The sequence below is a fragment of the Apteryx mantelli genome, chromosome 6 (assembly GCF_036417845.1).
Source record: "Apteryx mantelli isolate bAptMan1 chromosome 6, bAptMan1.hap1, whole genome shotgun sequence".
NCBI lineage: Eukaryota > Metazoa > Chordata > Aves > Apterygiformes > Apterygidae > Apteryx > Apteryx mantelli.
This window is the reverse complement of record NC_089983.1, coordinates 19,094,390-19,121,286: the sequence shown is the minus strand read 5'-3', so window position 1 is coordinate 19,121,286 and position 26,897 is coordinate 19,094,390. Positions and strand designations below refer to the sequence as shown.

Genomic DNA, 26,897 nt, shown 5'->3' with positions numbered 1-26,897 from the left:
TTTCACTCTCTTGCCCGACTTGTTTGTTGGGCAAATCCGACTGTGAGCGGCAAGAAGAGAGGAGGAATCCCTCTCGGCTCTGCCAAACCACATGAGCTGGGCTGGACATGTGCAGTATTGGCAGATGACTCACAGGATGATTTGTCAGAGCTGTGACCTTCTGAGCTGGGCTGGGAGCCAATGTGACAGCGCTGCCTCGCTCGCTCAGGAGAGCTCACCCCGTCGTCATTGCTGTCGTGGGACCTTCTTAATGGTGGCGGCTGGTGTCACCTGTGTGTCATGAAGCGCTCGATCACGGGAGGTCTCTCAGCAGTGCTCACATATTGGCATCAGCACGTAGTTTTCTGTTAATCTCCAGACGAACAAAAAAGACGAACTCTTCCACTTGGCATTTCTCAGAGTTCTTGGGGATGATTCAGCATATCCAAAAATGCAAGTGGTTAGCGAAACCATCTGTATTGCTGCAAATGCTTGCTAGACAGAGGACTCTGGATTTGTGTTGCTATGACTATAGCATTATAGCCTCTTTCATCGTGTGCTTTTTTGGGGGCATGAGAAGCTCGCTTGGTAGGGCTGTGGCATGAGGGCGACCTCGGAGCCCTTCTCTGGGAGCTGGGATAGAGCACGCGTCCTGCGTGGCGAGGAGAAGCCGGGCACACCGCGTGGCTCTGCGAGTACTGGCCGAGCTCACGTGAGAAAGCTGAGGGGAAGCCCCGCGTGGGTCTATTTTAACCCATAGCATCCAGAGCCAAATGGTCGCACGCGTGTCTGCATCGCGTACGTCGGTCTCGCGTGCAGGAAGGCTGCCCAGCGGCGTGGACGCGTGCCAGCCAGTGTTATTTCAAGAGCTCGAATCGGTCATTTCTGTGGAGTAACTGAGTGAGCAGCGCTCCTGCTCGCTCGCGTATCTGTAGCACGCCGGCCTGCACGCCGCTGCGGCGATCCGGGAAGTGCTTTCCACTGAGTCGGGGCAGAGACCCGGCCGCACAGGGCCTCGCTGGCGCGGGGTCGCGGCTCCCACGCCTCCAGGCAGCACCGGGACAGCCTCCGCGCTTGCCCTGAGCTGATCTTCAAGCGTGCCTGCGGCGGTGGCAGCCAGCCTTGCCGCGCGCGTCCCCGGAGGGCATGAAATGGCTGAAGGGCACCAGGGCCCGGGCCGGCCTGGACGGGGAGCGACCGCAGAACGTGCCAGAGACGCCGGCGGGTTCCAGCTTGCAGCTGCTTCCAATAACTTTCATTTCCTGGATAATAACGTTCACTTCCTTCCAAATTTTACTTGCCTGGGAACACAGTAACATCTGTTCCTCCAGGTTGCGTGCAAGATGAATTTCCTCATGGGAGAAAAGGGTGTTTTTTGTTTTTGTTTTTGTTTTTTTTGTTCTTGTTTCTCAGAACTGTTGCTTAGCTCTGAAAGACAGCTACAGAAATGGTACGTGTGCCTCTACGCTGGTTATCGGTTAAGCAGTTTCAGCTCTGGCTTTCTCATGACACTAGCAAACACAGCGCGCTCCAGCGGCCAGCGCGGCGGCCGCCCTGGGCTGTGCGGCGGGCGGCCGCGACGTCCGCGGCCGGCAGGACTCGGCAGGGCGCCGACCGCTGCTCTGCGCCAGCGTCCTTGTTCCCTGCTCTGCCTCACGAGGCAAAAACCGCTGAACGGGTTGGCGGTGCCACTAAGATGCAACTATCGTAGCCGGCTTTACTGAGCGCGCGTGAAGTGCTATGGAAAGCAGCGTTTCCCGTCCGCAGAGGTGTTCAGCCCGCGGTACTAATGTGAGTAACAAGTGAGAAGACTCACGGCAATGGACGTAAACAAACCGTCTGCTTCCTTTGGTAGAAGGATACATGGAAGACTGACCATTTAAAAGGTAAAATTACATTTAAGGAGTTCTGGATTTCTTAATAGACTATAGCATAGTTAGCCTCTAGAGGATTACTTATGGGACACAGATGAAGTTTTCTATGCGTTAAAAGCAAACCTGATAGGCTTCGTTAGAACATGCTGCGTACCTCATGGTTACCAGTAATGTTATTCCTCATCCCTAAAGTTCTCCTATTCTCGCTGTATTATTGTGTGGCAAAAACAGTATGTATCTCTTTAGGGAAGATGAGTGAAATGGTTAAATTTATGCTTGTGCGGACTAATGGTAAAGAATTTTAACCGTTTACGACTCTTATTGACTTTAGCGGAGGCCTAACATTTTTTTCAGACCTTTTTACATCCTTGAGGAGGGCATTTATACAAATCTCTCTCTTCAGGCATCACACACCCCTTTAACAAACTTGCACAACCCTTTGCACGTGTGCAAGCTGCGACCTCGTGTGCTGGCTGTTTCCTAGAACATCCATTTTTGTTCAACTGGAGACGGAGTGCCCTGCTATCCCGCTGCCCGCTCCCGTCTGAGATAATATGTAACAGGCTGCTAGACCATTTAAAAATAATCTGCTCTCTCCATTTGCAGCTCAGATCCGAAACCCCCGGAGAGTTGAAGGTTAAGCAGTGTAGGTTCCAGCTGGAATGAGCAGGCTGACTTTATAAATGAACTCTGGAATATGCCTTCAAAGGTTACACCTGTAATTGCCGAGGCACAGCTGCCTATTACCCATGGCCTCGGACAGGAAAAAACACAAGGTAACACCGGTACAGAGCAACCAGCTTCGTCCTGCTACGGCCCAGCTGAGGCCAGTCTGCTTTGGTGCAAGCCGTTCTGGATAACAAAATCCATAAAGTTGAGTTTCGGCAGCACACAACTTAGGATTCAGTTCACGACCGTTCAGCTGGGTGGTGGCCACCACATAACCGTGTGGCTGCTGCCCTGATCTCATGCGCACGATGCTCTCCTGGCGTTTTCTAAGTGTTCTCCTGTGAGTCTCAACATGCCCATAAATAATGCCTAAAAAATAAAAGTGCACAAGGGATACAAAAAAACCCAACAAGAAAGCACAGCTGTAACAATACCAAAGATGCTCAAAGATGCTTCTTTTTCTCCTCCCAGTAATATTTAAACAAAACTCTTCAGTCCAGTTGATCTATTCAGAGGTACAAAAAATGGTACTGAACTTTTTTTAAGAACAACTAATACTCGTAGAGAAGAGAACCTTTCCCAGTGATTGTCTTATTCAAAAGAGTTATTTAAACCGATGGTGACTCTGAACAGAGTTTAATGCCCTTCAGATCTGGAGTGCATCTACAACTGAGCCAAATATTTGGAAAATTACCAGCAACATTCCCTTACACAAATCTTTCTGCTTTTCCTGCAATACAGAGTAATTACACTGACCTGGTGGATGTGTCAGCTCATCAACTTCATAAGCTACAGGTTCTTGCTATGCACATTAGTATTTATATGTAAATTAACATTTTCCTATTAGTTATTAAAATAAAGGGTATAATCTCTATATTCAGGATGCTTTTAGAAGTTTATTACTCACTAGCATGTGAATTTTGATTGATTATTTCCAGTGCTGGTAATCATTAACAACTACTGGTAGTTTAAGAATGACTTTTTATTTCAAAGGGTAGAATTTATCTGGCTTATATCAAGGTAGATTAAGCCACACTGAGGAGTTATTACCTTTATCTCTTCAATCCTACTGCTGTATACAGGAGCAGAACATTTTACTGCTCGTGTTCTTTCAACTCTGAATTTCTCCTTTAGTATTAATAAAATATGTTGACATACCAAACAATGTAGCCAATAGGTAAAGCGGAACAAAATGAGTCACCATTTTAAACTATTTTTTTTACATCATGCTTTCTCTATTAAAGTGCATCAGAAGACATACTAGGAGATGCAAATTAAAGACAGATAACCAGAGGAAAAACTTGCAGAAAGGTGCAAGATAAGTTATCAGATGATATAAACTGAAGATGAATTGTATAACTGCACAAGAATACACATAATGAAAGTCTAAGAAATAAAACAAATGTAACTTCTTGATTAAACGTAACTATGACAGAAGAATAATTGTAAGTAATGTAGTGTCATCTTCATTTTGAGAATTTTCCCAAAGTGGCTTTCTGTTCATTTTCAATACCAAATTTTAGGACTCTCTTGAATGTTTAGATTCCTAATAATAAAAAGAATAATTTGTATTATCCTTTATTAATATAACAGCATATAGCAGCCTAATACAACAAATATTTTGAATGCTGTGACTGCCACTAGGAATATCATTTTCACTTTAGAATCTTCTGCTGGTGAATAAGGACATGCTTCATGTAAATTAGAGAAGGTAGTTTTAGTAAAGTGATTGGCAAATACAGAAATTTATTATTATATTTAACCATGTCAGTTTTGGAAGGACCCTATAAGAGCGTCTTGGTGCAGCTCTCTGTGAAACACTGGGTTTTAAAATAATATTTCTATCCTGTACAAATTTCGCGTAATGCTAATACATCTGGAGATACAAAAGCACTTATCCAAAAGTGCATCAAGAGAGAATGGAAAAGACTTTTATTTTCTTATTTGTGATTGTCTCTTATAAACTGTCACAAGAGTTGCTGTTGTAGCAAACCAATATAGATTCCAGAAAGATTCAGAATGCTTATTTGTTGTAAAATGTCTAGCAAATGCTCTTATTCTGAGATTCAGAGCTTTATCTTGACCCTAGCCACTCCAGAAAACCTTCATAGGATGTAATGGATTTTATACCTGGTATAACTAAGTGGAAGTATGCCTTAAAATTGGCATTCAGGACATCCTTCTTACTGAGTTAGAAGCTGGGCTTAAGTTTTTCTCAGTTGTCTTAATTGGTTTCATTTAATACAATGCTTATTTGAAACACCTCTAGCATGTTGCGGGCGTGCAGGAATATGAAGATACTTGCTCTATCTTGAGAGTTTATAATTCTGCAACAGACATGATGCAGTAAGTCAAACCTGGGGAGGAAATAAAAATATGGCTGGATGAAGTTTTTCTAACTACAGATATGTGGATATTTACAGGTATCTCTTCTGGATACCTATTGGCCTGAAATACATTACATAGTTCATTTTGCACATGTTCTCTTAAAGTCCTCTTTTAGAGCAAAGTATCTTCCCTAGCACAGCCTGGTTCTGGTCTCGTTGTTCAGATATACTAACTCCCTTTTGACTATGTTTTAGCAGAGTCAGTCCCCAAGTGTCTAATGAGAATTTAGGGTAAAGCGGCACATATAGTGAGGAGTCTGAAGACAAAAATTGTATCAAGGGGACTCCTGGTAGACTCTACTAGATTTCTTCTTGAATTAGGCCCATGATGTCTTGGATAATTGCTGTAGAGTATTATAAGGTTATTTTATGCGGAGGTATGTGACAGCATGAGGGGCATTCAAGCAATCCCAGAACTGCTTATATTTCCTCCTAAAATCGGTATCACCACGCTACCCAAACAGTGGGCTGCTTGGCTTCTTGCTTTCTCAAAAGGGTATCTAGTTGCCTGAAGCTGTGCTTGTTTATCAAGCTACTAAACGAAACTTTATCTAAATATTCAAAATATTCAAACACATGGTCATCATGTAAAAATTGCCTGTGACAGGAAGGCTATGAAGTCTGCTATCCGGACAACATTCCTTTCCTGCGGTACAAGGCCAAGTGTACAGATAGAAACAAAATTATCAAAACTTCTTGGCTGCTGCTCTTCTTTTGAGCCATCCTATACCACGTGTAATTCAAAGCTCCTCAAAACAAGCTTTCATAGATTTATTATTTTCCTTTTTCTCAAAGAGAAGAACTGCCATTCATGGATTTTTAACCCAGGTTGTTTCGCTCACGTGGTTCGCAGCATGACCCAATTGAACAGTTGCCTCAGAACAACTGCGAGGGGGTGATAAGCTACGGTATGTGTGTGGGACTTTGCCACCAGAGAGCATGTAATGTGAGAAATGCTCCAAATTTCAACCACAGAAGCCGGTCAGTGAGGGCAGCAGCCTGCATAATTGGGCCTAGTACTGCATGGAGAGGAAACTCTGCTGAGGACTAAAAGCACTATTTAAAAAGTTGAGATTTTTTTCCTTGTGCATATTTCTGTCAACTCTGAGCGCTCCTGACTTGGGTGAGAGTTGTTTCAAGCCTTAAGTGTCTGAAAAGATGGAGTGTTATGAAACGGTTGAAGATAACAGGAAGATGTTCTGTGACAGCGGTTAACTTTGCACAAGCAAAAATCCTGTGCTTTCACAAAGTTTACTTGCAAGCACTTCAAATGTATAACTTCTTCCTATGCTGTATACATATAAGCACTAGACTTGTTATTAACAGAAACACATGCTTAATCCAGGCTGGTTTATAAGCCTGATTATTCCTTTTTTTGTATCTTTGAATTCAGTTTCCTAAATGTTCAGTCACCATTGGCCTACTGTTGTGAAACTGTTCAAAAGTTCTTGTCTAAATATTAAATAACCTTGGAGTATAATGGAACATTGTGTGCTACTGGAATTGCTGCTGGTAGCAGCTCTGTAGTCACCAGAAACACGTAGTCGGACTTGTCTGCTGGTGCTGAAAGTGGCTGCTTGGTTCTGCTTCCTCGCCTCCTTCATTCTACCTGCTTAAGCAAGTTGGGCATTTTATAAAGAGACAATTAGACAGGAAAAAGAGTACCCCCCTTCAAGGTAACAGCATTCACGAATTAAAAAACATTGAACATTGTTGCATTAATCTTTATGGGATTGTTTGTTTTTACTTCAAGAGGAGATTCACAGCAGATGCAAAGGAAAGCTGAGCCCTAAATCACCTGAAGTGTCCGTTCTTGTACCCTCAGTTCTCCAACGTAAATATTTGTGGGAGAAAGTAACAAAAATACCAGGGCAGAAAGAGGCAGTGTGTGGTTTTGCTATGTTGGTTATTAGTCTGCCATTTCAGAGGTACTGTTTTTTTGTTGGTGTGAGTGTTATTCTCTGCACTCTCGCAAAGTGGTTTCTATGGAGCTCCAGAGGACCCTTCTGGAGGCTGGAGACTCTTTAACTGTTTGCATTACTGCTGGTGTTGAGAAAGTATCCAGTAAAGGCTGGCTGCTTGGTTTACTGGCTTGATTTTTTTGCAGGACGGATTGCCCTGCTTCTAAGCCTTGTAGGCTTAAACTGCTACATGGCCACAAGTAATTTCAACCTAAATTCATGAGAGGGCAAAACCAAATGTGTGAAGAGAGGGTTTTCCCACTTGGGAATGTTAAATGGGTTTGACTTGTATTACTTTGCATTGCAGATTGCATTTCTCCAAGCGCCTTTTCATAAGGCGCTTGAATTCGCAGCTGAGAACAATCATTTTTGGAGCAGGCGTGGCTGTGGTGCACTGTCATCTTGTTCACTTCAAGGCTTGTGTGGCACGTTCCTGCCTGCAGATGTTCCCAGTCAGCCAGCTATGGCCCAGCACTGCTTGGCTTCGGACCTCCTCAGCCAGCTTGTGGTCAGCCAGAGTGTCCTGACCTTCGCTTAAATGCAGGCCTGCAGTTATGCGTCCCTTTTTCAAAGCAGGTAGAAGTGAGTTCATACACTCACTTGAGCAGCCTGTTCTTCTACCCCTGTACTCTTGTACGCACAGCTGATGCAGACATCTGGACCAGCTGCACGATGTTGTCACTCGTTTCTATTCACTGAGCTAAAGCAAGGTTACCAGCATTAATATTTGAGGATAAGGAACAAGAACAGAAGATCCAGTTTTGCTCCCACTCCCTGGCCTGCTATAGTATCAAGAACTTCACTTCATTTTTGCAAATGCTGCCTGAGTTAAGTGTCAAATGTAATTGTGTCCGGAATGTGACAGTACAATTTAGACATATATATTTTAGAGCAAATATTTTGCAGTGTCTTGGATCCTTCAGGAGATACTTCTCTCGTAGGTAAGCTATTGGCTTCTGAAGGTGAAGGTTCTGACGCGCAAAGAATTTCATATCTGACAAGCATTATATGCAACACTGTATATGAGGAAGGACTGTGCTGTCTCACTGGAGAAGATTAAAGGAAACTGATTCCCCAGAAGAATAATGGGAAGAATTGGTGGCTAACAGACTGAACAATTAAAAACATAAATCAGAAATTACAAAGTATGTAATTTATCCATGTAGTTGCGGAAGAGATTTTGTCCCCAGTTTGTCTGGTAGATGTGCATGCAACATATGAATGCAGAAGTAAAGAATTAAGGTTACCAGTGAGTCAGCTTTTAACATTAAAACTGGAATAACTTTATTATTTGGGCATATAAAATGCCAAAATTCATATATTCACATGGCTTCCCTTTTGATGTTATAGGTGGAAAAGACATAACAATTTATGGTTTTTAGTTAGTGCACTACCTGTGCATCATTGTTCCCATCAGATCTTGAGTGCATTGTTCAGTTGTATCTTAAATAAATCTAATTCCATTTTTTCCCCCTCTAATACCTCTTTTCATCATTTAATTTCAAAGCAGTTAACAAATGAGGTCAATATTGAAAACCGAGCCATGGATAAGAAAGAAACCAAGACATCCAATCACTGTCAAAAGTGGGGAATAGACTTGTGTCTCCTGAGACTCTACTGTTGTGCAGTGATTTTTTTTCAATGGCAGACAAACTTCCCTAACACTCAGGTTAGGAAATGAGTCAAAACAGAAATATTTCAATATTATCATTTTGTTAAAAATTGTTTTTGTATTTTAATTATTTTCTTTCCAGTTTATGCACAATCAAACTGCAATTCTGTGGCTTTTATGAGTTTCCTTGATTTCATCCCACAACTTTGTATCAGTCTTTGTAGGTCGTCTTCAGTAAGAGGAGGAGGAATATCAATCGGTAAGACTGAATATTAATCAATAAGAATCAAGACAAGAGGATGGATGATCTTTGCAGATCATCCTACTCTTACTTGCCTCCTCTCAGTCACGCACATTATAACAGAACATCATATGTTGTCTCTTAATCATGCTAGGAATATCTTTGACTCTTTTAGTCTCTCTTCATGTCTGTCTCAGCACATTCTCTAAATATTCTTGTTGCTCTCCTTTGAATTCATTCATTGCTGTCTATATTTGCCTGGAATGAGGCGATGAGAAATGAGCTATGATCTCATTGATGCACTAGACTTGGGGGAGACGATTTGGAATTTTTGCCACTGATTGTCACTTTAGGTTACTCTCTCTCAATTATTACCTTTCAGGTAAATTATTCCTCTGAATCCTTCTTCCTCATTGGATTTCTGAGCTACTATGCCTAAATGTTTTAACCCTCATTTCTTTAGATTAAATAGTAACTTTAGTTACTGCTTATGCTTCTATGCTCAGAAGAGGCCGTTCCGTACCCTCTGTATAACCCAGTATGGAATGGTTCTTGCAACCGACCACCTTTTGTCTGAATCAATATCAAAATGTTATTCATGTGTACAGTATGTTAGCCTCACAAAAGGAAAACTTACTTTTAGAAGCAGTATCGCTTGAATCAGTAGAAATAATTGAATAGAGTCAAGATTGCAGTGTCTGGTCCTTAGTTCTCTTTTGGGAAAGCATTACCCAGCAACAAATGAAATGAAGCCAGCATAATCATTTAAAATAGCAACGTAAACAGTCCATGTCGTAGTCAAGATAATCCTTAATTTCTGCTGCTTATCTGAGATCTGCCTTGCAGATCTGATGGGAGGATTTAACCTTTCTGAAAGCTGTTATCAGTGTATGTGCTTGAACTGGGAAGACCTCTTTCCACCTGCTTTTCAGAGCCCTTTCTCCTAGAGGATTAATCCATACCAGTTTTAGAAACAAAGAATCTCTGAAATATGGATTATTTTTAGAGGGATATACTGTGAATATTTTTCTACATTACCAATTAAGGAAAATACTTTTAAAAATGGCCATTTAAAGGATCCATATTTGTTTTTATTGAGGAACCATGACATCTTAAATAGTCTCTCTTAATTTCTGTCTTACAAAGATACATGTGTAATTGTGGAAATTAAAAAAGAATTGTTTGCTTATGGTTACTGTCAGTTGCGTAATCAACCCAGAAAATAAAAGCTATAGGGAATTTTAATTACCAATTTCTTTGCACTATATGGAAACTGGTTTTGTAATTTTCTGTTTCTCTTGGGATGCCATGTGAAACACATAATGGCAGAGCAGATGGCCTATCTTCTGTTTCCAAAAAAACAAGTAATGCTCCGTTCAAAAGGGAAGTCTAAAAGGGGTTTCACAGAGATATGGGCTAAACCATTCCAACATGTGGATTAAAACAAAAATCTGAGTAAGTTTAATAGGTTTAATGTATAACACTTTTCACAAGCAAACAGCTCTATTTCTGATGTTATCCTTACTATCTTTCTTATGGTCTATCTTAAAAGGAAAGAAATCCACCTTTAAATAAGAATCTCTAGTATACCTGTGCCTTTGGGAGGAGGGGAGAGAATCATTGTGTGAAACTTCTTAAGCTTAGTAATAGTAAGATAAAGTAGTGGTTGCCTGAAGCATGCAGCAAAAGTTCTCAGAATAGGGAATGAGTCACTTGCCCTTGAACTTTGTGAATCTGAAACTATATTTATCACATGTATTGTTCCCAAGTTGCATTTGCAGTTACGCACTGAACAACTTCACATACAGGGCAATTTCCAGGGAGAGAAATTGAGGATTAATTTCTTGAAGTAAGTTTCAAGAAAAAGTTTGATGAAGAATGCTTGCATTGGGTGAATACTGATGTGAAGCTGATACTAAAAGGTTAAATAAAGGAATAAAGCAGTAGCATATGAAGTAAAAAAAAAAAAAAAAGGAAATGAGTAAAATTAAAGAGTTCATATAGGGTCAAAAATGTGTAACACAGGGTACTGAGGAAAGTATTTTTATTGTTAATGTAGTACTTTTTTTTTCCTTCCCACAACCTTATGAATATTGGCTTGCCAAAAAGTCTTAGCAAATGGAAATCCAGAGTTAGTTCCAGGAAATGTAATAGGTAACCTAATAAATATGTGAGAACTGTAGATACTTTGCATTTTTGTATGCGAAGTAACTGTAGCACAGGATTACACATCCCACAGTGATATTTCAAGTTTCCTTGTTCAGAGGGAAGTAAAACCACTACTGCACTGAGGCTCATCTTACAGGCGTAGATTATCAGCTATCTTTAAATCTGCTTCCAAAAATTCTCATGGCTGTTATGATGATTTATTAGCACAGGGAATTCCTGTGGGCATTTGTGCTATGGTGTAAGCATGAGCAAAGGCTACTCTGAATGCATGCTTTGCTACGATTATTTAAAACTTTAAGTGCATAGACAAGCAACTAATGAAAAAACAACTTGGTGTTTTACATGTTTTTTAAGAGCAAATTACTATGCTTCGACAGCTGAAGCTTTCAGTTTGGAAGGTAGAAAATAAAATATCAGTATCTTCAGTGCAGAACACTTCCAATAAGGTTTGCAGTAAGACCATTTTAACTCAGAACTACAGTCTTCCCCGAACATAAAGATACAACAAGAAATAAACTTCAGTGCATGAGTAAATTGTTTGTAAGTAATTTTAGCAGTAGTTGAACTCAGAACTCTGAAAGTATTTATATTTTTGCTCAGAAACTTATGGTTCCTGAAAAGAGGGAAAGCTAGCAGCAGTTTAAACACTGGTTTCCATGTTGGCATTACTGATAAAGAGGACCATCTTGTCTTCCAAAGTTATTCATAATGGCTATAGTTTACTAATGTAGATCTCATCTAGGACAAATTTAGCAACCGCTTATGTGAGCAAAAGTTTCACCAAGTAACTGCAAGATCTGCAACTTCCATGATGCTATAAACTGGCATGCAGCATGTTGGGATGTTGGGACAGAAGCTTAAGTAAGGAGGGACACTACACCTTGCACTGAAGCTCTCCTTATTTTCTGCTACACTTCCCGCTTCAGCCTTTGGTATTTTGTTATTATAGGTCAGCGGTTCATCCGTAAGTGAGAGGTAGTACAATTTTCACTCTGATTAAATGCTTAATGATACGAACATAAGAATGGCGGTACTCGATTCATCTCGGTGTCCACTTCTTTTATTTCTTGCCTGTCTTTTTTAACTGACTGGCATGCTTTGGCCTCCGCAGGAATCTGTGGCGATGAGCTACGCGATTCGATTTTGTCACGAGGCCGGAGAAGCGCACAGCAGGCGCTGGCAGCTCTTGCTCCAGCCGGCCGCGCTTTCACGGCGCCTCCGTTCCCGGGACCCTGCCGGGCGCGGGCGCGGGGCGCAGCGCCGCCCCCGCCGCCGCCCCCGCCGGCCGGCTCCCACCCAAGGGCCCCGTGTGCCCCGAGCGGGCGCCGCAGCCGGCAGCCGCACCCCGCTCCTCTGCTCCGGTTGCGGCGGCGCCCCTGAGAGGAAAGAAAGAAAAAACCACCTGTAACCATGGCAACTTACACTGACATTACCGAGCCCCTTCCTAACGCCTTTCACAGGAAACGGGACGAGACGCCCGCGCCGGGCGCTGCGAGGCGGCCGCTACCCGGAGCGTCCCGCGGGGCCCGGAGCCGCCCGGAAATGGGGGCGCCGCGGGGGGCGGGGTGGCCCGCGCGAGGGCCCGCTACACGCCGCGCCGCGCCCGCCCGCCCGCCGGCGCCCGTGTCCTCGCCTGCCCCCTCCTCCGCCCGCGCCGGCCCCTGGCGGGGCTCCCCCGCCGCGCCCCGCCGCGCCGCGCCGCGCCGCGCCGCGCTACGCCGGCGGCCTCACGCACCGAGGCCCTGGCGCACCGCGGCGGCCCAGCCCGCCGCCGGGGCGTGGCCGCGCCGGAGTGGCGCTCCCGCTGGCCAATGAGAGGGCTGCATGCCTGACAGTTAGGCGGGCGCCGCCAATGAGGGCGGCGCGGGGGCGGGCGCGGCGGTGCGCGAGCGGCGCCGCAGGCCGGCGGCTGGGGCACTCGGCGGAGGGAAGTGGTGCAGCATGATGCGGCTGTGGCGGTCGGCGCTGCTGCGGGAGCTGCTGCGGCTCAGCCAGGCGGGAGGCCCCGCCGCCGGCCCCGGGCGCCTCCCGCCGCCGCTGGCCGCCTTCGGCGGCGGCCCGCGGCTGCCGGCCGCGCGGGGCTTGTGCACCCGCTCGGAGGGGGCGCTGGAGGAGGCGGGCAAGGCGGCGCAGCAGCCGCCGGCGCCCCCCGGCGAGCCCCCCGCCGGCAGCGGCGCCAACAATAACCACGGCGGCGGCGGCGGCAAGGAGCTGGCCGGAGGCGGCGGGGGGGAGAAGTGAGTGCGGCGGGGCGGCGCGGCGCGGCGCGGGCGGCGGCGGGGCGCGAGGGATGCGGCGGCGGCGCCATGTGAGCGCCGCCCTCCCCCGGCGCGCGGGGGGCGGCGGGGGGGCCCCTCCCCTCCCCTCCCCTCCCCTCCCCTCCCCTCCCCTCCCCTCCCCTCCCCTCCCCCGGGTGCTGCCCGCACTGCCGTGCCGGGGCGCTGCGGCGGCCGCGGAGCTCGGCGGGGCCCGGCCGGCGGCGCGGCGCGGCCTAAAAATATCGCGGGCCGGGAAGGAAGCGCTGGTGCGGGGTGGGGAAGCGGCGGTTCCCCCGCGGGGCGGCCCCGGCGGCGGCGGCGGCGCGCACGTGCCCGGAGCCGCCGGCGCGTTGTGCCCGGCGCCCGGCGGGGGCCGCTGCGCGCCGGTGCGGGGCTGATGGTGCCGGCGAGGCGGCCTGCCGCTGTGCGCTGCCTCCGGGGCTGCCATTTGCATAAGGCGCTTTTCGCGAGAAGTGAGGGCTGCGTCGTCTTGCGCGAGTTATTCGGGCGACGTAAGCGCTGCGCGGTGCTGCCGCGGGGGTTTTGCAGCAGCATCCTCAGCGGGTCTGCCCGCGTCTAGCGCACGTAGCGACAGGGCCGGCTGGTGGTGCTTAGGGGCGTTTCCGGGGTGCTGCCGGGTGCGCCCCTGTGCCGGGGGGGTCCTCACTTGTGCCTAGGTGGCAAAGGTGCGCGCAGGTATGAGAATGATGAGACCATATATGTTTCTGAAGTTTGTATTCCTTCAGTTAGAACTTTAAATACTCTTACACGAATGAGTCAGGGACAGGTGTATCAACTCCCATTTGTGTCCCTGATAACGACCCCAGCGGCGTCCTGGGACAGAGGATAACGACAAGGCAAACATAGTGGTGACTCCCTTGAATGCTCTCTTAGCCTCCAGCATTATGCAGTTCTGCAAAGAGTCTCTTTTTTTTTTTTTTCTGTCTCCTAGTTCGTCCAGTAGCTTTTTGAGCCTGTGTACACTTAGTATGTTTGATACTTTCTTGCAGAAAGTTTGACAGCTTAACTGCAAGCCCTGCGAAGACTCGTCCCCCTTTGTGCTAGTTTGGGACCTGCCCCTTGGCTCTCTCATAGACTGCCCACGTGTCTTTGCTGTGCTTTGCTGTGTATGGGGAGGCGTAAATAAAATCTGTAAAACCAGGCTTCTTTCCGATGCTTTGCTGCACATGTTAGCAGGAATAAGAAAAGCAAAAAACAGAGGGAGTAAGGCCAAGAAAGGGCATGGTGCTTTAACAGTGAGCAGAGTCACTGTTAACCTACTGCTAGGAGGCAATCTGGAAGAGACTCCACAAGGTCAGTCTGGAAGGCTTCAGCCCTTAACTTGTTTTAGTTTGGGAGAGTGTTTTTTGTACGAGCTAGTACTTGTTCAGTCTGGTAGCAGGGGAAAGAATATATCTTGTTTTTTTTTCCCCCCTCCTCCCACCACATATTTTGCTGCTTGGCTTGATTCAAGCCTTTGTTTCAGTGGGATGCAGTCGCCTTTGACAGCAGAAATTACGCTTGATGCCTTTAAACTCCTTTAAAAAAAAGTCTATACACATGCATGTTAGATTATATAACCATGTATAACAATACATATCATGTATTTTTATTGTTAGTAGATTACATTATTGTTTGATATATTGTTGTATATGAAGTCTGTCCTTTGAATTAGTTTTATGCCTAAAGTTATGGAACAAAAAAATTACTTCTAAGGTGGTTCAAGTAGGTGTGGTTTATAAAGTTTATACGTTCATTTTCGGTGAGAAATACATACAGTGCCATTAAAAACTTAAAAAAAAAATATACCCACTGTGAGGTGTTTTCTTTGAATCATTAGATAATATGTATTTCAAGGTAGTCAATATGTTGGAAAGGTGATATATCCAAAAGGTGATGTTTTCTTAAACTGAGTATTTATAACAACTTCCATCAGTTAGGGAAATAGTATTATTTCTAATACATTTGGAAAAGCTGTAGAGTCACAAATATTAAACATTTTTTCGTATTTCTTTCCTTTGACAAAAGGATGTATTTGAAAGCCAGATGCTTGTTCTTCGAGCCTTACCACAAAATATACAAAGAACAATTATCTAAAGCATTGAAAAAGGGATAGCTATGCATTTAACTATGAGCAAAGAAAAAGCTGGAAATGTTTTATTTTCAGTTCAGGCTGTGCAGGAATTCCTGGTGGCATACTAGCCAAACTTTTGGCTAATGTGGATTAGCCAAACTGCTGGATACTTCCATTCTGCTTTTTCTTAATGCAGGATTGTGAAAATCTTCCTTAATCATCTGTAGGTGGTACGGAGCATGTGGAAATCATTGCTGTGTTAAGGCAGGGTGTAGGATTTGGAAGGAGAGTGAAGATCTCTTGGATGCTGATCTAAATTGACAACTGGCCTGAGTTAATCTGGTCTGTGTTCCGATTCCAGTGCCTTGCTGTCCCCATCCAGCATTCACACTGGTGTGTTTTGCAGGTGGATTGCGGGCAACTGTCTGTCTGTCTGTCTGTCTCTCTCTCTCTCTCTCTTTTTTTTTTTTTTCCTCTCCCCTCTCTCTCTCTCTCCCCCCCTTTCTTGCGCTTCTATTGTAAAGTCATGGTTCTAGGATACTGGAATAACCTGCAATGTCAGAAGACAGAATTGAGGTTTTTCTTGCTTGTTTGCTTGCTTAACAGTCTTGTATACAGAGAATAGTAGTTACAACTAAAAAGTTAAAATGTTTCATGCAAAGACTGTACAGAAATGTAGAACAGATTAATCCCTTATAGGGAGTAGTGAGTAAATTATGGGGCCTGTAGCTAAGGAAATAACTTGGATCCTATTGCATAACCTGTTTATTCATCCAGATCCTCTTGCACATATTTTCCTAAACATGTACCCCCACCCCTTTATTCCATGATTTCCAGCCTCCTGTGTACATATTTGCCTGAGACTTAATAAATTTTGGAAAGGAAAAATATTTGAGGTTAACCTGAGAAGTGGTTATAGACCACTAATTTTGACTAACAAAGGCTGTGGATTAAACTGTAATCGTATCTATGTTCATGCTTAAATGTTTAAGAAACTATAATCTAGTAAAATCCTAAATTATAAACTTGTATAACATTTAAGTGTCTAATTCTACTTTCAGTATAACTGTGCATTGTTCTTTCTACATCTTATATTGAACAGTTGTGGGACCAAGCATAGTTCACTTTCGTATAAGCTGTTTCTAAGTTACGAGGGCTTTAGTAAGGTGAGGGGAAGGAGCAAAACTTGACCAAGTCTGATTTTTAAAGTACAGTTAAATTATAGTAGTGATGGGTATTAGTTTATGGAATACAATAAAATGCTTAGCAAAGGTGTTTCATCATTTTCTTCTTAAATTGACAAGGGAGTGGTAGTGCTCCTTTTTAAGGACAGGAATAAACTTTGGAAATATATTTTTATATTAATTTTACTTTGATATCCAGGCCAGTTTACAGAGGCATAACTATAGAGTAACAGAGCGTGGTTCATCTCACCTTGACTGTGTTGACAGAGAATGGATACAATAACTCGCAGATGCAAGAAATTATATTCAACCTTGGTTTCCATCAGACTACTGATAACTTCCTTAGAGGCTAACTGAAGTTTTGAAGTAACAGATCTCGTTTTTAGCAAAAACACTTTGATATCTGCTAAAATGTGACCATCTTTGGTATGAAGGTTTATAAATATAGCTTTCCCTGAATCTTGGAAAGTTCTTAGGTAATCGGTTACCCTCCATTGTTAATGGGATCAGTGCCTGGCTGTGCACATGGACAGGAGCTAGTACTTTGGTGATGTGACAGGCATTCATGTTTCAGCTGAGATCAGTTATCTGTAGTATTGTGGCAGCTTCTGCGGGGTACCTGCTCTATAAAGAGTAGATTCAGACTGCAAGTTGCCCCTTACTTGTAACTTTTAATTGTTGTGAGCTTATATTGATGTCTTATTGTTAATGATGAGGTCTGGTACCCTTATCAATCTTGTCATATCTTTAGATCATTCATGATTTTGTAAATCTGTTCTGCATTTTATCCAGTTACACCGTAAGTGGAAAGAGTGAATGTTTTTCTAGGAGAAGGCTTCCTTGCTCTAGCCATTCATCCCTGTTAGATAGCAGAAGTGATAGTTTCATCAGCAGTTGAGCAGCTTGTGTGAAATGAATTGGCAGTTTCAGTCCATCTATTTATAGATAAGGCAGTTATAATAATCTATAAGGCAGTTGTCTAAAACAAGAAAAATCACCCACCTTATTTAGTGCTTAAACTGTTTTATATTGTAAGAAAGAATTATAATTCAGCTTTTATAAAAAATAAAATTGTCTCTGTAGGACCTCTGTGGGTCCGGTAGGAATAGCAAAATCCTTGCACTTGTGGTTTCTGCATGCTACTTGTAAAAAGTGGAGCATCTACCATATTCTAGTCTACAAAGTAGAGTACCACTGAAGAAGTCTAGTTGTAATATCCTGATGCTTAATTATTTTCCTTTTACATTTTTTAATTTGTCAGAATTTGGTGTGAATCACAAAGCAGAGAATAAACTGGAGTTTCCACTTTACCTTGACTGTGAAAATAGCAAGTTCCCTTGACTTAAAAAACATAGCTCTTTACAACCTGTGCTGAACAACACTGTCTTGCTAAGTGTGCTCATGGTGCCAAAACATTGCTTTTAGGTTAAGCAAACATTAGTTACTGACATCATTGACCTGATAAACTGCAGAGCAAGCTTTTCCACCTCTATTTAACTGATAAACTTTATCAAAAGATGGACTATTTGAGAAAGAGTAATTTTCTGTAAATATATTGAATGCTGTCCTCTTTGCTTTGGCAGCCAGCGCAGATCTATTGTTAAATTAAGCTGACTGACTCAATATGGAGCAGCAGCAGATGTGAACGATATGGAAACTATTTCAGGAGAGAATATGTACGCTATGAAAAGTGCACATCTAATAGATGTAAGTCTTATGAAGAGGCAGAGAATCTTGGTCAAATGTTTGAAGTTTTGTTTTGCACCCTTCCAAGGAATTCCATGTTTGGGACAGCTGCAAAATTCTGAGTAATAGTTAAGAAACTTGTAATGAAGTTGATTCACAGAAAAAAAAACAAACCCTTGCAAACATATTAAGAAATTTTAACTGATAAAGTGGAATATGGATTTGGATGTATGCTATCAGATCTTCAGCAATCCATTAGCAAGTCTTTTAACAGAGGCATTACATAAAACGTTAAATTATTCTCAGCACTTTGGGGAGCTTACCCATTTATACAGAGCATTTAAGTAAAATTCAGGGGTGAAGACTAAATATGTTACTTAGCTTTAAGAAAAGTACATAGCTACAAAGCTAAGATGCAGATACAGGAGGAAAGTTTTATTGGTATGTTGGTTGTTTTGGTTCTGTTGGCTTGTCTGGAAATGCTGTTCTCCAAAGACTGAACTGCAATGTGCAAAATGGATGACTTAAATTTTCTTCAAGAAAAATGCTGTTCAGTAATTTGCTTGAGGTAGTTGTAAGTGTTTGTCTTGGTTGAATTGCCAGCCTGTCTATGCGTTAGTCAGCCAGACTAATCCAGACTGAAAAACAAGGAAAGTTCTGTTGACTTACAAAGCTGTCTTCTGTTCTTAGTATGTAGGTATTAAACTGGAAAATAAGAAGTGAGATTTTTACTACTGTTTTTTACTGCTGGTTGTGAGGAAAGGAGGGAGACGAGTGTAATCAAAAAGGTTGTCTTCAAAATTTAGAAGGTATTTAGATATAAGCAGTTTTTTATTAAAAATAATTAATCATCAATCTGACCTGTTGTGAACTAGAGTAAGCTAATATTGGGAGAGGAGGAAGGATTAAGTCTGCCTATAAGGTTGCATTGGCCTACCTAGGTTCTGTGTCTAATTGCAGTATTTATTATTGCACTTATAACCCAGAAGTCTGAGAGTTATCTTTCTTTGCAGTTCAAAGAATTTTTAATCATGTGAAAACTTTCATGATCTGAATTATTTTGCTTGTTTTACACACACATGTGCACACACGTGCGTGCTCTCTCTTATGCAAAGTTATAGTTTTAGGTAATAACTTTTATTTATTATAGTGTAGTAACAAAGTATTCCCAATATTACTAGATTACAAGAGATCTTTAAAATTGATAGCTAAAATAATGTAAGACTATATACTGTCCATTTTAATTGGACTACATTTTACTAGAATATGATTTTTATTTTTGTTTTTTGTTTGTTAAATATTAAAACATTGGCTTTGTCTAAGTTGGCTTTGTCTAGAAACAAATGTAAGCGCTTCAGGGGACTAAAAGGATTGATCTGTTTGATCTGCTGTTTGCTGTCGCTGCCTGTTTGGAAGTGTGTACTCCTAAAGTAGGATTCCAAGAATCTGTTGCAATATATTAGTTACAGGGGAAGTATAAAGAGTTGAGTATAGACTTAGATTCCTACTTGCTGTGGGATACTTTGGAATATCAAGGAAAGATGAAACTGTTGAGGTAAGACTTTTATTGAACTTCAGAAGGTTTTGAAGGAGAACGGTCAGTATTATAGCCTTCTTGGAAGGAGTCTTGATACTTAATCTGGTAGATTTCTTTCACATTTCACTTAAAATAGAGATCTAAGTTGTGAAAAGATACAGACGTGTAAGTAGTACATCTCATGGAATAATTTTAAAGCCAATGTATTATTGTTACACACTGGTCATTAGAGATGAACCTGTACTGCATGTTAACTCTGCTAAGTCTGCACGCTGAGAGCTACTGCTCCTGGTGCCTGAGCTAGTTCAGGTTACTGTATTATGCTGCAGATGGCTTTGCTTACTTTCCCTGTGACTGATGTGACTTACGTAAGCTTTTAGATGGACAAAAGCCTTTCAGGTGTTTCTTGCATCTTAATTTGAATCATTAGTGTTAACTGACAATCTACTGGTCTATGGTCAACTTTCTTTTTTAAAAAATGTGATTTCTAAAAATAGAATTTTGAAGAAAATAATACATGTGCATCATTTCTTACTTTTTCTAGTCTGTCAGTCTACTCTTGCAGTGTTGTCAGGAGACATGGAGGTCTTTGAGTCTTACAAATACTTTATCCTCTGTACAAGTAGCATTTCTATCTTCTGTAGCATCATAAAGAGGGAAATGTGATGAATCTGCTGCAAGAACTTTCTAAATATAATCTTAGAAATAAACATGTCAGTAAAAAAAAAGACTGTTACTTTACAATAGCAAACAAATATTTCAACTGTATCATATGTATGCTCCTTCTGATATTACCGTTTTTTGTATCTCAAGCTGAATTAAACTTTGATTGCAACATCCTTTGAAATTAAGGGTAGCAGTTATATTGATAATAAATTTTTTTTGTGAACAATGCAAAAATGTGTGTATATGTATATGTGTTTGTATATATATGTGTATACACACATATATACACACACACACGGACTAAATTAATCTGTGCCTTTGTTTTCTTTCTTTCAGCAAGATGAAGCAAGGTCTCCTGCCTAGCTTGGAAGATCTTCTCTTCTATACTATTGCGGAAGGGCAAGAAAAAATACCAGTTCATAAATTCATTACTGTAAGTTTACTATTCCAAAGTGCTGTATGAAAACTATTAAAAGTTTTTATTTTTTATTATTATTTTTAACGTTCCAAATGCAAGAATATGACGAAAATAACTTCTGTTTTGCATGGTTAGCCACAACAAGGATTGTGACTTTTTTTTTCCCCTAATGTTGTCTCTGAATCAAGTAAGAGAACTCCCAGGACTGTACTAGTATGGTTATTCACTTACACACTGAGTGTAAGAGTATGCTTAAAGGGGTCTATGTGTATGGTTAGGGCTGGGTAGTATTTATGATTGTGTAAAGCACAGCTGGACCACCATGGATATCAAAACTGATCTTTTGAAACCATAAGTAGCTAAAGTGGCAAAAGGCTCAACAAAAAGTATCAACATATCCTTGTATTGATGGTCATGCAGTAGCAGATGTCTCTTCTTTTGGTAAATAAGACTGAACAATAGAGAGCTTTATTGTAATAACATATTTTTTCATTTTAGTAATTATTGTTTTATTGTAATAGGCACTCAAATCTACAGGATTACGTACATCTGATCCCAGGTTGAAAGAGTGCATGGATATGTTAAGACTGACCCTTCAAACAACTTCAGATGGTGTTATGCTGGACAAAGACCTTTTTAAAAAGTAAACTTTCTGTTAATAATGTTGCTGTACAATTCTGAATGGATGTTGTATGTGTAATATTGACTTGCTGTCTCTATGACTCTTAGGAGAGACATAGGGTATGTAAATCAGTGTGTAATTAGGGGGTGAAACCCACACTCAGTCATACTGATGCTATTTTCATATTAAGTTTGCTCTGTGGTTTCATGAAATGTAGCACAGTGTTGTCTCCACAAAAGAGTTCTGTGTATCAGTGTTACTTGTGTGTGTATCTGACCCCATACTGCAACTCTGAGTTGGGTGCCGAATAAATTAATTGGTGCAACATGGTATATTCAGTATGAGGACATAAAACTTCCTGCTGCATCATTGGTTTTTAACCTTCTGTTCAGTGAGCTGCTTCTGTGTAACATAAGATTTTCAGAGCATTTTTGGCATCGAGTTAGGAGCTTATATGGAGTTAACTCTAAAACTGAATATATGAAAAATAGAGAGGTGAACTAAACTTCAAGATATGTAGAGATGAGAGCACTTAGAGCTGTAGACATTGCTTTGGTCTGTTTTGGAAAAGATTTATGTGCGGTATTTTACTGATACTTCTGTTTAAGAAACGTCTGTAGTCGGCTAAACAGTATAAGCACTGTCAGGTTATCTTCAAAGCACACTCATCCACTCCCCTATTTACAGTTTATTTTGTGTGCCAAAGGCTGTAAATTTGGGAACTCAAATCCGGAGATGGAATTCTTAGACTGTTTTTAAGCCTATATTTCTTTGTTCCCTACAGGGCAAGGAACATAATATCTAAAAGCTGCTTCTTTCATGAAGAGTATACTTTTTTCAGATGGTTCATTTCTATTATTCTGTATTGGACATTTTTTGAAGTGGTGAAATAATGCTATTTAGTGCTATTTCCATGTTACAGAGTCAGAAATTTTCTGAGTGTATGGTTGGATTTGAAAAATGCTCTTACTGTTGTGCATTACATTTACACCAAAAGGGCTTGTTTGTATTGATAGACTAGAAATTCTGTGTAGGCAAGGGCTCTGTATTTAAAAAAAACCCAGACAAACCATGCAAGCAATTGCTAGTTAGAGACTCGAAGACTGGATTGTTCTACATGATATTTCTAGGATTTGATCCCCTGTATTAGGGGAGTGCATGTTTCTATGGTAACTTGTGGAAAACTTACATGGTTGCTTCTTGTGTAGGAACAGTTTTGTACATAAAGACTATAGAGAAGATGGCAAGGTGATCCCTTTTCACGTAGCAGATTTTCCTTCACAGCAGTAGGTGTTCTCAACCTGTTTTTTTAAAAAAAATGGATTTAAAAAAATTTTAAGTTGCCTGTTCTTCTTGGACACTCTGTGTTTGCTGTTTGGAGACTCATACAAGGTTCTTTGTTTTTGCTGTTTTTGATTTTCTTATCCAAGTGTTTAAGATCTGAAATATAGTCGCTTAACTTCTCAGCTGTACTTACCTCAGGACTTTGAACCTTCAGTTCCCAAGCATAGAAGTTGATGAGGTAATTCTCCTGTTGAATTTGAATCCAAAGCTGTTAAAGCAAATAAAACAGCAAGGGTAAACAACATGGAGTATCAATAGCAGAAGCTTGGCTAAATCAATCATTCCCAGTCCAAACTACCTGTAAAATATTTTAGGTCATGCATCTGTATTGTATATCTTTATAAAAGTAGTTTAACGACTTTTTACTTGATCTAAACATTACCTCGCAGTTTGATTAAAATTGCCTTATTGTGAAGGTTTTGGCTTTTCAATGCTCTGCATTTTAAAGGACAGAAAAAATTAGAAGAAAATCTCCATGTTACAGGAGACTTGGATTTTTCATCTTTTATCTCCAGAGCTGCTGCCATTGAAGACTTTCTTGATGCACATGTTTCAGAGGGAGAGCTTGACAAATTTCCTGAATCAACTGCTTATGATGTATCCCCATAACATAGTACATAGTCCTGGTAGCGTGATATCTCATTGAGAAAAGCTTGCATAGTGAGAGCAGAACGGTATTCCAGCTTGCTATGGGTTTTGTTTTTGTCTTTTTTTTTTTTCTTGTTACCCATGTAGCTATGGTACTATATTTACATCTAATTACTGTTAGGTGAAACTTAATCTTCCAGATTTGTTTGATTGCTTATGCACTCTCATCTTCCTCATGAAGTGTGTGCATGTTATGACATATCCTAATATTTAGATCTGTATTTATAACATTTTAGCTAATCTGTATGAAAATTTCTAGTAATCTTTTTAAGCAACCCTCACACTTTCCCATAGTTTTTTCTTTAACTCACAGCACTTTGCTAACTGGAAAAATGCTAACTGGACTTGTGAAAGCACTTTTCCTTAACTAGTAATACTTTGGGCAGTGTCTATGGCAAAAAAAGAAAAAAAACAAGAAAAGCTGTGAGGCATTCAGAATAGACTTATTTTGAAAAGGGTAAACTTGAATGAGATAGTACCTATTGAGTACTATGTGAGTTTAAATTTGTTTCTCTTTCAGAGTAGCTTACGTAGGCTGTATAGACTTAGCCTTTGTCACAAGGCACTGCTTGTCCCACTCTATTGACCTTGAATTGTGGTCTTGCTAGCCAAATCTCCTCTGATCTGCTGGTAGGAAGCAGCAATCTGGATATATTCCATTCTAGGCATAAACCTAACAATCTGTTACTAGATCTCAGACTGGCTTATGTGTTTTCTGTAGAGCTGTTATGCCCCTCTCTAAATCTAGATAGCAAATCCTGAAAATTTTCATTTTAGATATACTTAACCTAGATATTAATAAATGTTTTTATCCTATTAGTTTGAATGATTAAAAAGCTTTTGTGACTGAAGACATAGAAGGCTCTTTAGCTGTGTTAATATTAATCTTATTTATCAAAAGCTATTAGTCTTGCATTTATTTTCTCTAAAATGTCTAAATATATTAAACATTTGTACAAAACTACTCTTGCCAGTTGGAAATGAAGCTTCACGTTCCTTACTGTAGCGCGTATAGTATAACTTTGTAAACAGAAAGATTTATCGGGTTCTCTTTCTGCTGTATAGATAGTCTAACAACTCCCTGGAAACTGTGGGAGTTCAGAGTAAGTTTTTAGCAGATTTCTACTTTCTGTACCTTGCAGATGAAAGCAATAATCAGCAATCTGAGCCAGAACTCAAAATAAGAGAAAATATCTTGGGATAAATGTAGCAAGTTGTAGGCTGAAGGAGCAAGATGGTCCCAACTTTGTGCTAGAGACTGAAGATTCAGTTTTCATAAGACTCGCATCTTAATCTTCTGTTAGAAGGTTGTGGGGAAAGGGATTTGTTGAAGAGCTTTTGGTTGTTGGAGGGGTAATGTATTGTAAATCTGACAGAGTTGTTTTGTCCTTCTCAAGGATGAAGTAAGCAAACTCGTTACAAACATTGCAAAGAACAGACGCAATGCTTTCTTACTTTCCGCTAGAATATTTATGAGAAAGTTGCCTATGAATAACTATTCTCTGTGCTCATCCATCTTTCTGATGGGGGTTCATCGAATTTAGTCTCTGGATTACTCTTTGGAGAAAATTGCTTGTTGCAGTATGGTACTAATACATTCCTCTGAATTATACCTTGCTGATGATGAATGGGCAGGTGCAACATATGCACATAATAGACATAAAAATTGAAGGGTGACTTGGAGTCTCTGAACATACCACTGTCGTCTTCACCTTGCTTTATTTTGACCTTTTGTTCATGTGAAGAGCAGTGTGTAGTATTGGAACTTAAATGTACTGGGAGAATTTTACAGTTTGAAGAGATGTTTTCGTATGGGAGAAGAAAGACTTGGACTGGCATTTGGCAGGAGAGAATTTTTTAGGGTGAGATTATAAAGTTTGGAAAATGAAAGCATCCGAGAAAGAAAGATTAATTGTTCATATGGGGGGGATAATAAGGGCTATATTGCACTTTCAGTTTAACCGTAGAGAGGCCTTTACTTCTACAAATTAAAAATACATGAATAAATATAAAAATTCATTTATTTAAAAATTCCTCCCTGTGATTTTTTTTTTTTTTCATATTGTTGCGTTTCTCCTGAGCCTTAAACCCTTCCTCTCTGGGGATACCTGGAATGTAGTTTAGAAGCATCAGTGAGGAGGAGATGTCAGGTGCAGAAAATGAGAGGCTGTCAAGACTAGTGTCCTCTGCTGACTGAAAATATTACTGCCCCATTAACTGGAGCTTACTAAGACCCCTGTAGCTTTGTCCATGCAGTAATTGTTCCAAATACACATCTAGATTAATTCAACCCCTGTATTTAATCTGTTTGCTAATTCATTTGATTTGCCTGGATTAAGGCATAACAAGGATAAATACCCAGATACTGTCCTAGCAGAAGCCTGAGAGCGGTAACTGCTTGCGGAAGTATGGTACTATCCTTAACCAGCATAGCTGTTTGTGTGATGAGTACCAATCTCTAGCTTAGTAACTGAGTTATTGAAGTGAGCATGTTAGACTTGGTATAGAGTGGTAAGTGTGTAAATGTGTGTCCTGTTGTTTCAGAAGTGTAATGTGATATCAGAGGACTACATTTCAGTGCATACTGCCTTCCAGTTTTGCACACTGTATCGTTGAGTCTTTCTAATAAGTTACACGAACTTCTATTTTTTTTTCTTAGAAGAGCTTTTAGCACTGTCTGAGTGATACAAACTGTGTTGGAGTGCATCTGAAGGTTAAATCTCATGCATCTGTATGTTATTATTTCTTCTGCACGCATAGCTACCATAACTGGTATTAATTGCTTTTGAAAGGGGGGTGTTCCACCTGGAGTTAGGTAACTCTGATTGGAGGCTGCTGGGAACAAAAGTGAACAGAATTTTTGCAAGCCATATGACTATGAAAAAGGAGTGGATAAGCCTGACAAAGTACAATATAAATTGCTGTTTTAACATGGACTAACAAAGTTTATTACAAATTGGACAGATTAAGCAATTCTTAAGATATCAACATTTGCACAAGAAACTTCTCTGCTGTTTTTCTTTCACTCTTAGAGTGGCGCATACCAGCATTTGAAACGGTTGTCAGTTGAATTGAGATAGTCTCCTAAGTACAAAGGAGTGTAAACTGAAGCCTCCAAAGAAGGAGGGGAATTCAAGGGGAAGATAATTCTGTCTGTTTGCTGATGTTCATGCAATTTTATTTTGAACCACTAGTGACTTTTATTAATAGGATTATTGGAAGTAAATGTTCTAACCAAAAGTATTTCCTAAAAAAATTGCAATTTAAACTTTTTGAAAGTCCTTGTTGGAAGAATACATTCTGCTTTGTAGTACGAGTCTAGACATTTTTAAGTTTGAACATTTCATTTGTCTAAATTAACAGTATATTAGTGCTTTCTTCAATGCTGCCAGAAAGCACAATATGAATGTCTTAGGAAATTACTGTTTCTTTGGTGAAACCTCCCCTCCTCTTTCTTTCACTGGGATAGAGCTGCTAATACTCTTTATCAGGTCGTGTTTCAGCTGATAACAGAAATGTCTGCCAATTCCTCCTCTGCTTCTGCTCTCATTCATAGCCACCATCCCTC

The 26,897-nt window shown here is 41.2% G+C and overlaps 1 protein-coding gene across 3 annotated transcripts in view; it reads left to right on the top strand.

Annotated features, from left to right (window-relative positions):
• Positions 1 to 12,818: 12,818 nt before the first annotated feature.
• Positions 12,819 to 26,897, top strand: part of GLS (glutaminase) — a 67,813-nt gene continuing 53,734 nt past the window's right edge. Inside the window, exons 1-3 of one of the 3 annotated variants that reach the window (XM_067298939.1) lie at positions 12,819 to 13,129; positions 20,634 to 20,730; positions 21,237 to 21,358. In XM_067298939.1, the coding sequence (XP_067155040.1) occupies positions 12,834 to 13,129; positions 20,634 to 20,730; positions 21,237 to 21,358 (515 nt within the window). In that variant the 5' untranslated portion in view covers positions 12,819 to 12,833. Of the gene's footprint in view, positions 13,130 to 15,593; positions 15,618 to 20,633; positions 20,731 to 21,236; positions 21,359 to 26,897 lie in introns of those variants that run through there. The other 2 variants (XM_067298937.1, XM_067298938.1) reach the window with 2 other exon arrangements.